This window comes from Sinohyriopsis cumingii, chromosome 1 (genome assembly GCF_028554795.1).
Source record: "Sinohyriopsis cumingii isolate HCF-2022 chromosome 1, ASM2855479v2, whole genome shotgun sequence".
NCBI lineage: Eukaryota > Metazoa > Mollusca > Bivalvia > Unionida > Unionidae > Sinohyriopsis > Sinohyriopsis cumingii.
In genome coordinates this window covers 80,527,468-80,542,938 of record NC_142961.1, presented here as the reverse complement: position 1 = coordinate 80,542,938, position 15,471 = coordinate 80,527,468, and the positions used below count along the sequence as shown (strand labels likewise).

Here is a 15,471-nt window from a genome sequence, read left to right as displayed (position 1 = left end):
CAGTTTCAGTGTACAAGTTATCATCATAAATATGGCCTACTCAGTGCATGAGAAGCCAATTTTCACATGGTTTATTATAGATAAGCAAAATCCAAAATTCTCAGTGAACTTAAAATTCCTGACTTGGAACTTCGAGGTTTTCACAAAGATAAGAGATTTTTTTGCAATTACTTCCAATGATATTACAGGTTAAATATTTTTACCAACAGAACAACAGAAAATCAAGTTTCAACATTTTCTCAAAACAAATGTTCATCTTTATTTTTAAAATAAATCTTTTGTTCTGAATCAACATTAACACTAGAATTTATCCACATTCTGATGCAAAAATTATTATGTAATACAAAATATTTTCACAGGTATACATGTGATGTGTCTTCATACTGCTTGCATTAATGTTGATAATGATCCTTCAAACATTGGTGGTCTTTAAAATAAAGATAAGTTATACAGAAAAGCTAAGTTCATTAGACAAGTCTATTTATTGATAATTGTTTCCAATGCAATTAGAAAATGAGTATTCAACCATCTAACCCCTACACTCTCTCTCTTCACAATGTCAACCTCCATCCCTTTCTCAATTGTTAAGGTGGCGCTATACAGTTTCGTATTTTCCATAGGGTTAGGATTTTAAAGAAAAAGAATTTCCCCGGCTTTCCTCACTGGTTATACTGGCTATTTAAAAAAGACCTTGTATATCTTAGGTATAATTAAAAGAACCTTTAATTCCCTTTATTTTGGTGTATGATTGATGGGTGTACTATAGTTATAGAGTATACAGCTTGGCCTAACTTCAAATGCTCACCTTTCAAAAAAGTGCTAGCTCTACTTGGTCATTTTCACTTCCTGAACTTCAGAGGTCAATTGTATAAAAAAGAGCTGATAACTTGTTTTACATTTTATATATTTGGTAATTCATTCATTGCACTTTCAGAAGCTGGTATTGTCTAGTCTGGCAAAATTCATTTTCCATATTTTAATAGCTGCTGTGTATAGTGTACTTTAGACTAATTCAGGCTGATTTTTTAACACAAGGGAGCAGTCATTTTAGTTAGCGGTGTGCTTAAATCATGTAAAATTTCCAAAAGTACAATATCCAAAGAAATATCATCCACATTACATTACTGTAGCATATAGGTATTGCCAACGTTCTCTCCACTGTGCATGTTTTAAATGCAAACTACTTCACCTTACATACGTCACTCTCTCTAAAGTACATATTAATTGGTTAGCGCCCCCTAAGAGGTCCCTTGCCAACTCATGTCCTCAACAATGCAGCAGTCTGTTTTTTGACCTCACTGTGTGAGAGTTATCAAGGGTTAAGTGTACCAAGTTTCATCAAGATACATCAGACGGTGAAGGAGATATGAATTGTAAATACAACTTCCGAACTGGGGCCCCAAGTGGCAGAGTGATCTAAGGCACTCACCGTTACGGATCACTGCCATCTCACCTCTGTCTGCGTGGGTTCAAGTCTCAGATTCAGCCAATGTGGGTAAAGCTTGCCAGTAACTTCTCGTGGGCCGGTAGTTCTTTCCAGGGTCTTCCCGGGTTCTTCCTCCACCATTAATACTGGCCGCCATGTATAACCTATTGTGTGCTGGAAAATGGCGTTAAACCCTACAACAACAACAACAATTTCTGAAAATGGGGAGAAAACTCTGCAAGTACTAATTTGTCAAATCTGTGTTAGTTACACTCTACAGTTCCAAGATTTACATAGCATTTGATTTTTAAGTAAAATTTCCCGATTTGCCTCAACGTTGTTGTTGTAGGATTCAAATCCATTTTTCAGCACAAGATAGGCTTATACATGGCAGCCAGTATAACTAGGAGGAAGAACCCTGGAAAACCCCAGAAAGAACCACCGACCCACGAGAAGCTACTAGCAAGCTTTCTTACATACCCACGTTGGCCAAACCCCGAGACTCGAACCCACAAAGACAGAGATGAGACAGCAGTGATCAATAACGGTGAGCACTTTAGACAACTCGAGGCCCCTGCCTCAATGTGAAAAAAACACCAACTTTATATATATTACATATTGTTAAAAGAACTTTTAATTCCTTTTATTTTGGCATTTTTAAGGGTTTATTTTGGATTGGGAATATACATCTTGGCCTTACTTCCCATCAAAAGACTGATAGCTCTGCTTGGTCATTTTCACTTCCTTGACTTCAAAGGTAAATTTGTAAACAAAATTAGCCAAAAACTTTTGTATTTTTTTATATATATTCTATATAATTCATTTATAGTGCTTTCAAAAAGTGGTATTTCCAACTCTGGAAGTAATAACTTACCTATTTTAATAATTGCTAAAGCTAGTATACTATGGATGCGTTCAAGCTCATTTCTGGAGCGTTTTATGTAGTGCATGATTTCCATCTTTACCATATGTATAGAAATTTCAATCAAAGTAAATGAAAGTAGCAACGAGGTATACCAACATTCTCTCCTTTTGTACATGTTACATGTGCAAACAACTTCTTACACCTCTCCCTGTTTTTCAGAAGTAAGCAATAACTTTAGAGTGAACCAATGGGACACAAACCAGAAGACTGATGATTGGACAGACAATTTGCAATACGATTCTAAAAATACTAATCTAACAAAAACAAACCTTATATGGGACACAAATCATTATAATTTAAAAGCACACCAAATTTAATACAAATATCACAAACAGTTTAGGAAATATTAACCAAAGAGTGGGTTGGAAGCACAGACAGACTGGAAAACAATTTTTTGGTAACAAGAAGTCTAAGTGAGCCTGATATTGATGTGTGTGTGTGTGTGTGTGTGTGTATGTTTGTGTGTGTGTATGTATGTATGATTTATGTATGTATGTATGTATGTGTGTGTGTGTGCATGTATGTATGTATGTAAGTGTGCATGTATGTATGTATGTGTGCATGTATGTATGTATGCATGCATGCATGTATGTATGTATGTATGTATGTATGTATGTATATGAATAAACAATTTCACTAATGAAAAAGAACATGTCATTAATACAGCCTGCGTTCTTCCATGGAACTCGCCCTGAATGAACATTTTCACTAATTAAAAAGAATATGTCATTTATACAGCCTACATTCTTCCATGGAACTTGCCCTGCACCCTAGGAACTAGGCTCTGATTCACAACATAAAAACTATTCATAGCCTCACCCATAAAGAATATACACTTATTTGGCATTATAAGGGAAGTTAATTGAAGCAATCAGCAAGGATTACTGGTCTCTGTTTACCCATCTACCACTTGGGATCCCAAGGGAGATGCACTGGCAGAGTGGTTAAGATGTGGGGCTCGAAGGTTGCAGGTTTTATTCCCAACATCTGATTGCCTTACATCCTCCTTAATATTCATGCATCTTTATCATCCTCAAAATTCATCCAAGATCTTGATGACATAAGCTTACATAACTAATCTCATCAATCTCATCTTGATGACATAAGCTTACATACCTAATCTCATCAATCTCATCTTGACGACATAAGCTTACATACCTAATCTCATCAATCTCATCTTGACGACATAAGCTTACATACCTAATCTCATCAATCTCATCTTGACGACATAAGCTTACATACCTAATCTCATCAATCTCATCTTGATGACATAAGCTTACATAACTAATCTCATCAATCTCATCTTGACGACATAAGCTTACATACCTAATCTCATCAATCTCATCTTGACAACATAAGCTTACATATCTAATCTCATCATCTGATCAGAAATATAGTCTCGATAGCATTCACAAGCTCAGTCATTTATATGCAAGACCACCTCATTATCATGCATCGATGTCATTCCTAATTAAATTCACCTGAAATCTTCACATTACAAGCTTACATACATCTGATCAAGTTCTGTGCATAAAAATAATCTCTAGAGTTCACAAGCTTAGCCAATCAGATGCAAGATCACCTATATATGTAAATGTTGCTAGTAACTGAGTCCATCGGTGCGCTTAATAACGCAAGTTTATATACTAATAATATCAAAATGTTGTCAGAATCTGGCCTCTAAAGATTCACATTCTCTGCCAATAATAATAATAATAATAATAATAATAATGCTTTATTTATAGAGGGTGACTCATTAGTCAAGGACTATTCTCCCGAGAGGCCCTCTTAAGGAGAGTATAACAATGCACATTATATGAAGATGGCAATAATTACTGTTTATTTTAACATGTTTAGTATTAAAATACTAAATTCCATTATCTGTTAGAAACACATACATGCTCATGATATCTTTTCTTGAATACTCTAATATTTTCAGCAGATTTTACATGTAGTGAAAGCTTATTCCACAGAACTGTACCAGAGTATTGAAAACTCTTTTTAAATTGCTCTGTTCTTGGTTTTGGTATTAGAAGGTTTCCATGTGATATTGATCTCAACTGGTATTGTGCTGAAAAAGGCCTGAATAAGTCTTGAAGATACTCTGGTGCAGTTCCATGCAGACATTTATATAAAAGAACTGCCTTGTGAAAATCTATCCTGTCATATAATGTGAACCATTTGAGTTCTGTAAATAATGCTTTTGAGGGATGATCAACAGATGCATCTAAAATTACACGTGCTGCTTGTTTCTGAAGTTTATAAATCCTGTCAAGCTTAGATTTAGCACAGTTTCCCCATAAATTAGAACAATAATCCATTGTTGGAAGAATATATGACTTGTAGTATAGATTACGAGTTTTCATAGGTAAATATTTCTTGATTCTGCTGAGAAGGGCAATTTTGGATGACATTGTTTTACAAAGCTTATCAATATGGTCATTCCATAATAAATTATTATCTACAGACACACCTACAAGCCTTTCATGTTTGACATTTTCTAATGGATGATTATTTATTGCAAGAGATAGTTTTGGGTTCCCTGACTTGTGTAGCTTTTGTGATGTCCCCAAAATCATACATTTTGTTTTACCTTCATTAATTACCATCCTATTTTGTTGTGCCCAGTTTTGGACTCTGATAAGGTCTTAGTTTAATTTCATTTGGATAACTTCAGTATCAGAACTAGATGTATACAAGGTTGCATCATCTGCAAACAAATCTGTGTTTGTGGATTCATTATTTAATGGTAGATCATTGATATAGATAAAGAAGAGGAGAGGGCCCAAAACTGAGCCTTGAGGGACTCCTGAATGAATAGTGCGAGTTTGAGAGCTAATATTGCCAATGCTTACTTGTTGAGACCTTTGGTTTAGGTGTGATCTAAACCAGTTTAAAGAAGGATTGTCAAACCTGTAACAGTTCAACTTTTGCAGCAGAATTTCATGATCAACAAGATCAAAGGCTTTCTTGAAGTCAAGGAAAACAATCCCAAGCAATCAGATGCAAGAGATCACCTCATTAATATGCATGAATGTTGCACATAATCAAACTCATCTGATGTATTGAATTATGCTTACTAAATCTAATCAAAATCAGATGAGAAATTAAGCCTAGAATGTTCACATGCTTGTGTTCACAAACTGATGGATGACATAGTCCTTTCATAACAGAATACTTCTGTCCAAACTCAGCCAAATTCCTATGAGAGGCTTCTCAAAAGAAGCAATTTATAGATTTATTATTGTTTAAAGCAATGGTGATCATACTTTTTGATGGCACATTGGCATCGTCAGTATAAATTTTAAAGACCAAGATGTTATCTGTCAAATTATTTTAATTAATAAGAGAAGTAGTTTCAAGCTTTTTTTTAGTAGACATGGCCATATTTGCTGGATTGATTATCATCATTTGTACAAATCTGAAAATCATCAATGCCAGTAATGTTTCAGATTATTAGGCCATTGAATTGGATGTTTTTAAAGAAGTCATTTCAAAACTTTTTTTATTTTTAGAAACAGCAGCAGTAACTGATGGCACATGGCACCACCCACCAGCATGCTTTTTGTGAAATTAGGCCACAAATTGAGAAGATGATTAAAGATTTTTCTATTCTTAATAATGGCAGCCACACATGAATCAGTTTGAAAGCATTTCTGGTCAGGATGTTTTCTGTTAAATCTGGTTGAATTCTGCTGAGCAATGTTGAGGAGTACTTTAAAGATTCTTCTCTCTTAAGCAATGCCCATATCTGATGCCAAATTGGCATCATTTGTATACCACTGAAAGTCATCTAAACCATAATGCTTTCTGTCAAATTCAAATTCTGCAGAGCATTTTTTGAGAAGTCTGTATATTGATTATGGCAGCCACATCTGATGGCTGATCGGCATCATTTGAACAATTCTGAAAGACTTTCATGAAACAATATAAAAATTTAATGGAATTCAGTTTTTGAGACATTGTAAAAGCTGTTGCAAATGGACAACTGACAACAGAAAAAGAACCACATCATAAATATGTTTTGCCTTACAGCTCAATGAAGTAGAAAGAGTAAAGTTAAAACCTCTTGTCTATTTGACCACCTGTTGATGAGAAGCAATGATAAAAATGTTCTCAAGATGACCAATATGGCAGCCATGTTCTTAGCACCATTGACATTAAGCACAAATTATATATCACAAGTCTCCTCATGAAAATACCATGTCAATACCATTTTATATGGATGTAGGCCTGTCAGGTACAGTATAATGAATTATGGATGTAGACATTTCAGGTACTGGATTATGGATGTAGGCCTGTCAGGTACTGTATAATGGATGATGGATGTGGGCCTGTCAGGTACTGTATAATGGATTATGGATGTAGGCCTGTCAGGTACTGTATAATGGTTTATGGATGCAGGCCTGTCAGGTACTGTGTAATGGATTATGGATGCAGGCCTGTTAGGTACTGTATAATGGATTATGGATGCAGGCCTGTCAGGTACTGTCTAATGGATGATGGATGTGGGCCTGTCAGGTCCTGTATAATGGATCATGGATGTAGGCCTGTCAGGTACTGTATAATGGATTATGGATGTAGGCCTTTCAGGTACTGTATAATGGATTATGGATGTAGGCCTTTCAGGTACTGTATAATGGATTATGGACATAGGCCTATCAGGTACTGTATAATTAATCATGGACATAGGCCCATCACATCCTGAATATACTTCGTTTAAAGTAGACTCCAACTGCAAAACTTCACAGACACATAATGCGCCAGGAGATCAGGGTCTATGTTGTTTGCAGCTGGATTCAATAAGTGAATATATATGGTTAATATGCACCTCCAGTCTTTGAGCTGAACTTTTTAATGCTTCTTACAATGCCAACAAAACCACCGGCAATGTAACAAGTCTCATCGATATTTTGTGAGCCAGATATAATCTGCACTAACCTTTGTTCATGTGCAGGAGAACTGGGTTCATCCAGAACACTGCGCTCACTCTTGGAACAGAGTCTTGGAAGAAGAAAGAAGCAATGGCTGACCTGTAAAGTTAGCAAGAGGCATAGCAATAACAAGGTATTCTTCTACTCTTGGTAAATGCAAACAAGAATGCATGTTAAAAGTAGTAATAAAAGTAGGTTGCATGATCTCATTTGGACAAATATAAGTATAGGTCATGTATTGTCAAATGAATGGGTTAGAATTTATATTCCATTGACATCTTTATAGCTAAGATGTCCAGTAACTGGGAAAATCAGTTCCAGTGATCAGTGTTTGAAAAACAAAATTGGTTTATAGGCAGGTATTAATATTGGATACTGAAGACCCTAGATGGTGATAAATATGATTTTTAGTTTTGTTTTGCTTTAATACCTTTTTTCAGCACAAAATTGGTTGCACATGGCAGCCTGTCTGCTAGAGAGAGACCCCCCTGAAGAACCAATGAAGAACCACCAACCCATGAGAAGTTACTGGCCAGCTTTCTCAAATACCCACATTGGTCAAGCTGAAACTTGAACTCACACAGACAGAGGTGAGACGTGATCTGTAAAGGTACACGCCTCAGACCACATTCACCTGGACCCATACAAATATATGAACTAAAGATGATTATGGTAACTCATAATTCTGCTTGTTGACAGAATAAGAACTTTGTGAAAATCTTACAAACACTGAAAAAATAAGCACTGTTCACTAAATCTGACACTCTGTTTTCCACATTCAAAACAACTGCAGACTGAATGTTAATACAAGAAGCCAAAACAATGACCTTTGTCACAAATTCTGCTAAATAACTTGCTTTGTAAGCTCCACTTCAATGGTTCATTTCATGTTGGGCTTTTATTATTTAAGATACAAGATGGTATGCCCTTTTGTGACAAAGATGATCAAGAATGAAAAATTGGTCAACCTGGTTTGACATGCTTTGCTCTTCCCAGGATGCAAAAATATATACCAGTTTTAATGCAAGTTAAATATGGTTCAAAACGTCGATAGTGTTATGGCAAAGCCTCCAAAACCACATAATTCTTTCAAGAATGAAATTCCGACAGTCATTGACCTACTTGTAGTAAAATTTAGTTCCTCTTCCTAAAACACATTTACGTATCAATTTTGATGACTGTTAGATAAAACAAGGTCCAACATATGGATGGTGTTAGGAACCTCTAACAATACACCAGAATGATTAAAAGAAGGTTCCCTTAAAGTGACTCATACTAACCTGACTAAACGAATTTCCAGGAATTTAACAAATGACCATTTTTCCTGTATTTATGAGCAATAAGGTTTTCAAATTAGCCACTGTGGTGGTCATATTGGCTGTTAGATTGGCACCATTTTCACTTTGAACAAACCATGCATCATTAAAATTCTTTTGGTGAAAATTCCATGTTGATTAGATTTTCTATTTATAACAAGTAGTGATAAGATTTTCAAGATGGCTGCCATGGTGATCATATTGGATGCCAGATCAGCACCATTTTCATTTAGGACCAAGCAGACGTTATAAGAAATCTCTCATGAAAACAACATGTCTGTCTGTATGACTTTCCATTTTGGAGGTATAGCAATAACAAGATTTTCAAGACATCAGTCATGGTGGTCATACTGAATGTCAGATCAGTGCCATTTTCATTTCATCAGAGGAAGACTTTTAGGTGAAAACTCAGTGATGATATCACCTTACTTCTATGAGTAGCAATAACATGATTTTCAAGATGGCCAATGTGGAAGCCATACTTGGAGGTAGGATCAGCAGCATTTTCTTTGGGACCAACTAGATACTACAAGTTATCCAGTGAAAACCCAATGCTGACTAGACTTTCCATTCAGGAGTAGAGATAACAAGATTTTCAAGATAGCTGCCATGCTGGCCATATTGGATATAAGTTCAGCACAGTTTTCATTCAAGATACACTAGACATTACAAACAGTTGTCTCATGAAAGTCCTGTGTTAATATAACTTTCTGTTCAGGAGAAGCAATGAAAAGATTTTCAAGATGACTTCTGTTGCAGCTACATTTGACATCAAATCAACAACATCTGTACTTGGACCAACCAGACATTATATGAAGTCCTTTAGTGAAATATCCATGCTTATATATGACCATCATTCAGGAAATGTAGGAACAACAAGATTTCCAAAAGGGCTGCTATGGGGACTATAATGCATGTCCAAACTGCACTATTTTCACTTAGGACCAAGCAGACATAAGATGGAATTACAATATTGATATGACTTTCCATTCAGGAGTAGTGTTTTCAAGATGGCTGCTGTAGTAGCTATACTGGGCATTGGATCTGCACCATTTTCATTTAAAATCAACTAGACATCATAAAACTTAAAAGTGATGGTAATGATATTAAAGGTTGATCCTGTTATGTCATTTTATACTTACATAGGTTATCTCATATAACTGCATTTTTTTATATTGATATATATTTGGTACTAAAAGAAAATGGTACTAATTAGGCATCCAATATGGACACTGCCACATCAACCATCTTATAAATCTTCATGTTACTACATTTCTTGTATGGACACAGGATTCTCACTAAAACAGTTATGATATATAAATGGTCTTTAATGCTGGTGCTGATCTGCCACCCAACATGACTGCCATGATGGTCATCTTAAGAATCTTTATATCAATATGTCTCTTGAACAGATGGTCAAATTCCTCAAGGTTAGAATATGGTGCAATGCATGTGCGCATTTTTAGGGGTGTGAGAAGAGTGGATGAAGTCTTAATATCTTTGAAATCATAATTGCTGATAGCTTATGTACAATACTAAAATGTTGTGAAGTGCATGTGTGTGTGTGTGTGCATGTGTGTGTGTGCAAACAGTGTTACAGATATTAATAAAACCTGCCAATGGTTTGTGTATACATTTAGTTTTTACTTCCCTATACCTATTGCCCTGACAAGAAATGACCTAATATTGTATCTATGCTGCAAAAGATAAAGAAAAAAGCAAACACAATTCATTTCCCAGAGCACAGCATATAATGGTGTTATGGTAAGGAGCTCGCCGACTGTGCAACACAGCAACTTGCTGGTCATTCTCAATAAATCAGCATGACTATATGCAGCATACCAATTAAATCTTTCCCAGTAGATGTGTACGATCTTTCCCAGTAGATGTGTACAATCTTTCATAGTAGAACTTCTTTGATGAAAGTGGATTTATACTTCTACACAAAGGAAACTCCAAATATCACTTGGTGAAAAGGAAGTGTGAACTACTTGGTAATGAAAATTGCCTACAATAACCTTTTGACTTGTGCAAATTGCCCAAAATAACTCGTTTTGACTTATGCAACAGAAATTATGTAACACTACCAACATAGACATATATATTTCTTCCATTATTTTATTTAAGTATGGACAGAAGCATGAATGACAATTTTCTATAACTGCGGGCGACCAGTAGTGCTAAAGACAAAACAACAACTTGAACGGCACATTATATGCCAACCCCATGTTTAACATTTCTACTGTCTATATAGCAGTATGCTGGTACGATGTAACAAAATGAGATAACCACATGAAACAATTTAGCATGTGGGCATGGGCTTCATGCACAATGTATACTCATCTGCTCAAGACAGGTATTGATATTGTTACGTGATAATGCATTATACTGATAACATACGATATATGCCAGGCTAATGGTCTGCTCAGCTTTTCCTTGATCTTCAACTAGCAAATAGTCATCCATGTTTTCCAAAAGTAACTTGCAAACACATGCCCTCAGCCAGGGTGGGTGTATTGATCTAAGAACTTTACGTAATAAATCACTCTCCATTGTATCCGCATCTGTGAAATACATATAATTAGTTATTAAAGCTAATTTAAATCATATTTAATTCTTATTTAATCTGATATTGTTGATATGGCATTTGAGACAGATTTATCACACACCAAGGCTGAACATTATGGTGATTCCAATGGTATCTGCACCTGGATATACACTCAACTAATCTTCTAAAAATCCACATGTGTTTTGAATTCTATTACAAACGACCAGGGTAAGTGTGAAAAAGGGGGTGCATAATAAATATAAAACCGAATTCATGTTTTGTTCTAAGTCAGGAGATGAACTTATTCGATATTGCCTAGGAATACAACATTAACGTATTTCATGGAAATATCAAACATAGTTTCTCTGACTCAAAGCAATACATGTAATCAGTTTTGTGTACATTTACTATCCATGTAAAATGTAAAAAACAGATTATTTTTTGCGTTTATGTTACTACTGCAGACTCCTAAAAATATCAAAGTCCAAAATAGACTGCAACTAAACTTGTAAAAGTCATTTATAAATGGCTGAAAATCTGCACCAGGTCACTGACCTATCTACATAAACTGGGTTATCGAATTTCATTTGCATACATCAAGCATTTTATAAGTAAAGTTGCTGAATACGATTTCACTAAAAGCACAATTCCCCAGTTTTAAGTCTTCAATGTAGACACTAGTACAACATGGTCAACTTGAATAAAACATTAGACACCCATCCTATCTTTAACAGTCTTCAATGTAGACACTAGTACAGCATGGTCGACTTGTATAAAACATTAGACACTAGCCCCAATTTAACTGTCTTCTATGCAGACACTAGTATAACATGGTTTACTCGAATAAAACATCAGACACCCGTCCCATCTTTAAGTCTTTAATGTAGACACTAGTACAGCATGGTCAACTTGAATAAAACATTAGACACTAGACCCAATTTAACTGTCGTTGATGTAAACACCAGTACAGCATGGTTGACTCGAATAAAACATTAGATACCAGCCCTGTCTTTAACAATCTTCTATGCAGACACAAGTACAGCATGGTCAACTCTAGATATTAATGACTAACAAGTCTCAATTCCATGGAGTCTTGAGGAAATTTTAATGTGCAGAAGCCAACATGTTCTTAGTGACTTAAATAAATGACCTTGAAATCTGACATTGAGACCACAAAATCATTAAATGTGTCTTTTCTCCCCTACATGCAAGCTGTCCATGAAGTTCGCACAAGAAACCTAAGAATAAACATTATTCTGCAAAATTCATTTTTTTTACTGAGTCACAATCACCTTGAAACTTGAACATAAAAATCAATAATCTTCTTTCTTACCCATAGTGTAGGCCAACTACAAACTTGGGTGAAGGTACATGGGCAAGTGATACATTTGTGCCAAAATCATTTTCAACCACAATGCGCATAAACTTTTATCTTTCATGCCCAAATTCAATAGCCTTGGACCGACCTCCATAAACAAGCTATTCCCAAACTTTAGTTAAAGTCTGTGATGCTGAACTAAAATCTTTGTGCCTGAACCACTGTCACCTTGACCTTTAAACTCCAAAACCAATAAACTTGTAGCTTGCTCCATGTGCAAGCCTTCCACAAAATTTTGTCCAAGTATGTGATGCTGAACTAAATTCACTCCCAGTGACCTTGAGTTTTGATATTTTGACCCAAAACTTCATAACCCTCTTTTGCACAAACCATCCACAAAGTTGAATACTTCAAGTCTGTGATGTAGAATTATTATTACCATATGAAGGTCATTTTCTTTTCAATAAGAGTGACATTGAGACTTGACCTTTTGACTCCAGAGTTGAAGGCTTCTTCTCTACCCTAATGCAAGCTACTTGCAAAGTTTTGGTGGTAGTTATGGTGGAGAACTCGAGTTACTCAGTGAAATCATAGATGGATTGATGGTTAACATCATAACTTAGTATGGCAGGTGTCAAATAAAAAGAGCAAAGTTTCCTTAAATGGCTCTGAAAATCTATGAAGTTGTTTACATACAAGTTGTATTTTAAAAAGTTTTGAATATTAGTGTATAGTAAAACAAAGTTCTTTACTACCGAACAGTACCTCAGTACATCCCCTCAATGTACTCCCCATGCACCTCAATACACTTTCTCAGTCAGTATGTCCCCTCAATGTACTCCCCATGCACCTCAATACACTTTCTCGGTCAGTATGTCCCCTCAATGTACTCCCCATGCACCTCAATACACTTTCTCAGTCAGTATATCCTCTTAATGTACTCCCCATGCACCTCAATACACTTTCTCAGTCAGTATATCCCCTCAATGTACTCCCCATGCACCTCAATACACTTTCTCAGTCTGATTATCCAGTTATTTGTATTCACTTCTGGTTCAACAATGGATAACAGCTGTACTTGGGATGTGGCAAAGTTTGCAGGATGTGCTCTGTCAATGGCAGCTTTGTGTTGCAGCATTGTCATGGGGTAGATGAAAATACCTCGGCTTCTAGTGCAGAGACAGGTGGTTCAGTAGCATTGCATAACAATAACACCTGGCTCAAAAATGTCCATTGACATTAACTGATTCAGCACTGGTACCAGGATGACCAGGCTGTTTGCACTAAAAAAAATGCATATTGAATTCTTCAGACAGGCAATTTGTGGTCCCTGCTAACATTTCTCTGATCCAAGCATCTTTTTCTCCTGCATCAGGTTCCAAAAAGATATATTAAAAAATGATGAATTAATGATCAGATCATGATCAGAGAAATATTATCCATTGTATAGAGGATCTTCATGAATTGCACTCTTCACAGCAGCCTCTTCCTGCCCACCCATCAAAGACAACACTCTTACAGAATATGGGTTATCTTCCATGGATTTGCAATAACCTTTACAACAATGGAACCACATCCAAAATGTAGGAAATTACAGAGAATTACATCCATAAACATCACCCAAGTCAGCCCTGACTTTTCTAAGTGAACCTGGATTGTATAGTATGTTCTTATCCCAAGGTCACAATTTTCTCCTGTGCCACTTTAATGTAACTGTCATTTACCTATGTTACATCACACACATATATATGGAATTGTCCTTCTTTAATAGAACGTTGTTTTGGCATTAAATTTATTAACAAAAACAAAAGTGATAACAAAAACATTTAGAACTTTTCAAATATGATACCCCTCATATCTATATAAACAGGTCAACCAACTTTCATTTGCCTAAGTGCAGCAGCTTCTGCACAACTGTGGTGACTAGGTCTTCACCACAAAGAAGTCCAAAAAGTGCACAAAAATGAAAACTAATTAAAAGCGAGAATCCCTGAAAAAGACTGACACTCTCTTTGCTCAAATGAATTTCCAGGTATCCAAAATAGCACAATTGCTTCACTTTAATTGCTGAATATTTAAGCAATCTTTAAACCATATTCTCACATTTCCAAATGTAAGTTGCATGATTGTTTTTCGGTATTGAACATCAGTACTGGTTAGCTCCATCCTACCTCACATGTGACCTTTATCGTCACCATTTACTGTGAGCAAAGTGCATACAAAGTAGTAAACATTTACAGATTTCCACTCTCACTTGAACATTCTTTTATTGTAATCAAAATGAACATTAATTGCAACATATTTACATACTTAGGCAAGCAGTGGTTGAAAGTGTCCAGCCATTTTGAATGCATTGATCTAGATAGCTTCTTCAGTAAAATTCTGAATCTTGAGGAGTAAATTGATTCAAGATCAAAGTTGAATCAAGGACTATTTCATTATTTTTGCCTGTCTTGATTAAGAGTCTACCTTATCTTTGGACCTGTTCACATTTATATCATTGTGCAAGCCATCGGATACTGTGTCTGTTTACAGTCTGTCTGTCAAATGTCCAAAAGTTTGTATTTTTGGACCATGAAAAGTTCATGAACAATAATCATTAACCAAAATTTATTAAAACATATTAGGGAAGACCACTTCATTTTGAGGGAACAGTCTGGCTAATATGTAACACAAATATCTGCAATTGGACATCTAGTAGTGCAAGTCATCAGAGAAGGCACAGTCACAGATTATCTCCCCCTTCTAACTCAGAAAATTGGCAGGAATAATGTAGAAGTAACTTACTAAATACACTCATTTATAAAACAAGTCCAACTACAAACTGCACAGATCCATACCTGCTGTCACATAATGTATCGGCAGATAACCGTCTGTGCAGCTTGTTAGGAGTAACAGTAGAACAAAAAACATAGACCTTGATCTGCAGGCACATTATACTAAAGTTGATCAGGTTCACTGTTAAATATAAGATATATAAGGAAGTCAAAATTTAGAATGTTTA

The 15,471-nt window shown here is 35.6% G+C and overlaps 1 protein-coding gene across 2 annotated transcripts in view; it reads right to left on the bottom strand.

Moving 5' to 3' along the window:
- LOC149807213 (SMC5-SMC6 complex localization factor protein 1-like) overlaps positions 1–15,471 on the bottom strand; it is a 109,041-nt gene that overhangs the window by 27,243 nt on the left and 66,327 nt on the right. For both annotated transcript variants that reach the window (XM_089963656.1, XM_089963658.1), the window contains exons 14-15: positions 11,002–11,165; positions 7,293–7,384 (exon numbers count right to left, since the gene is read on the bottom strand). In XM_089963656.1, the coding sequence (XP_089819782.1) occupies positions 7,293–7,384; positions 11,002–11,165 (256 nt within the window). The remainder of the gene's footprint in view (positions 1–7,292; positions 7,385–11,001; positions 11,166–15,471) is intronic.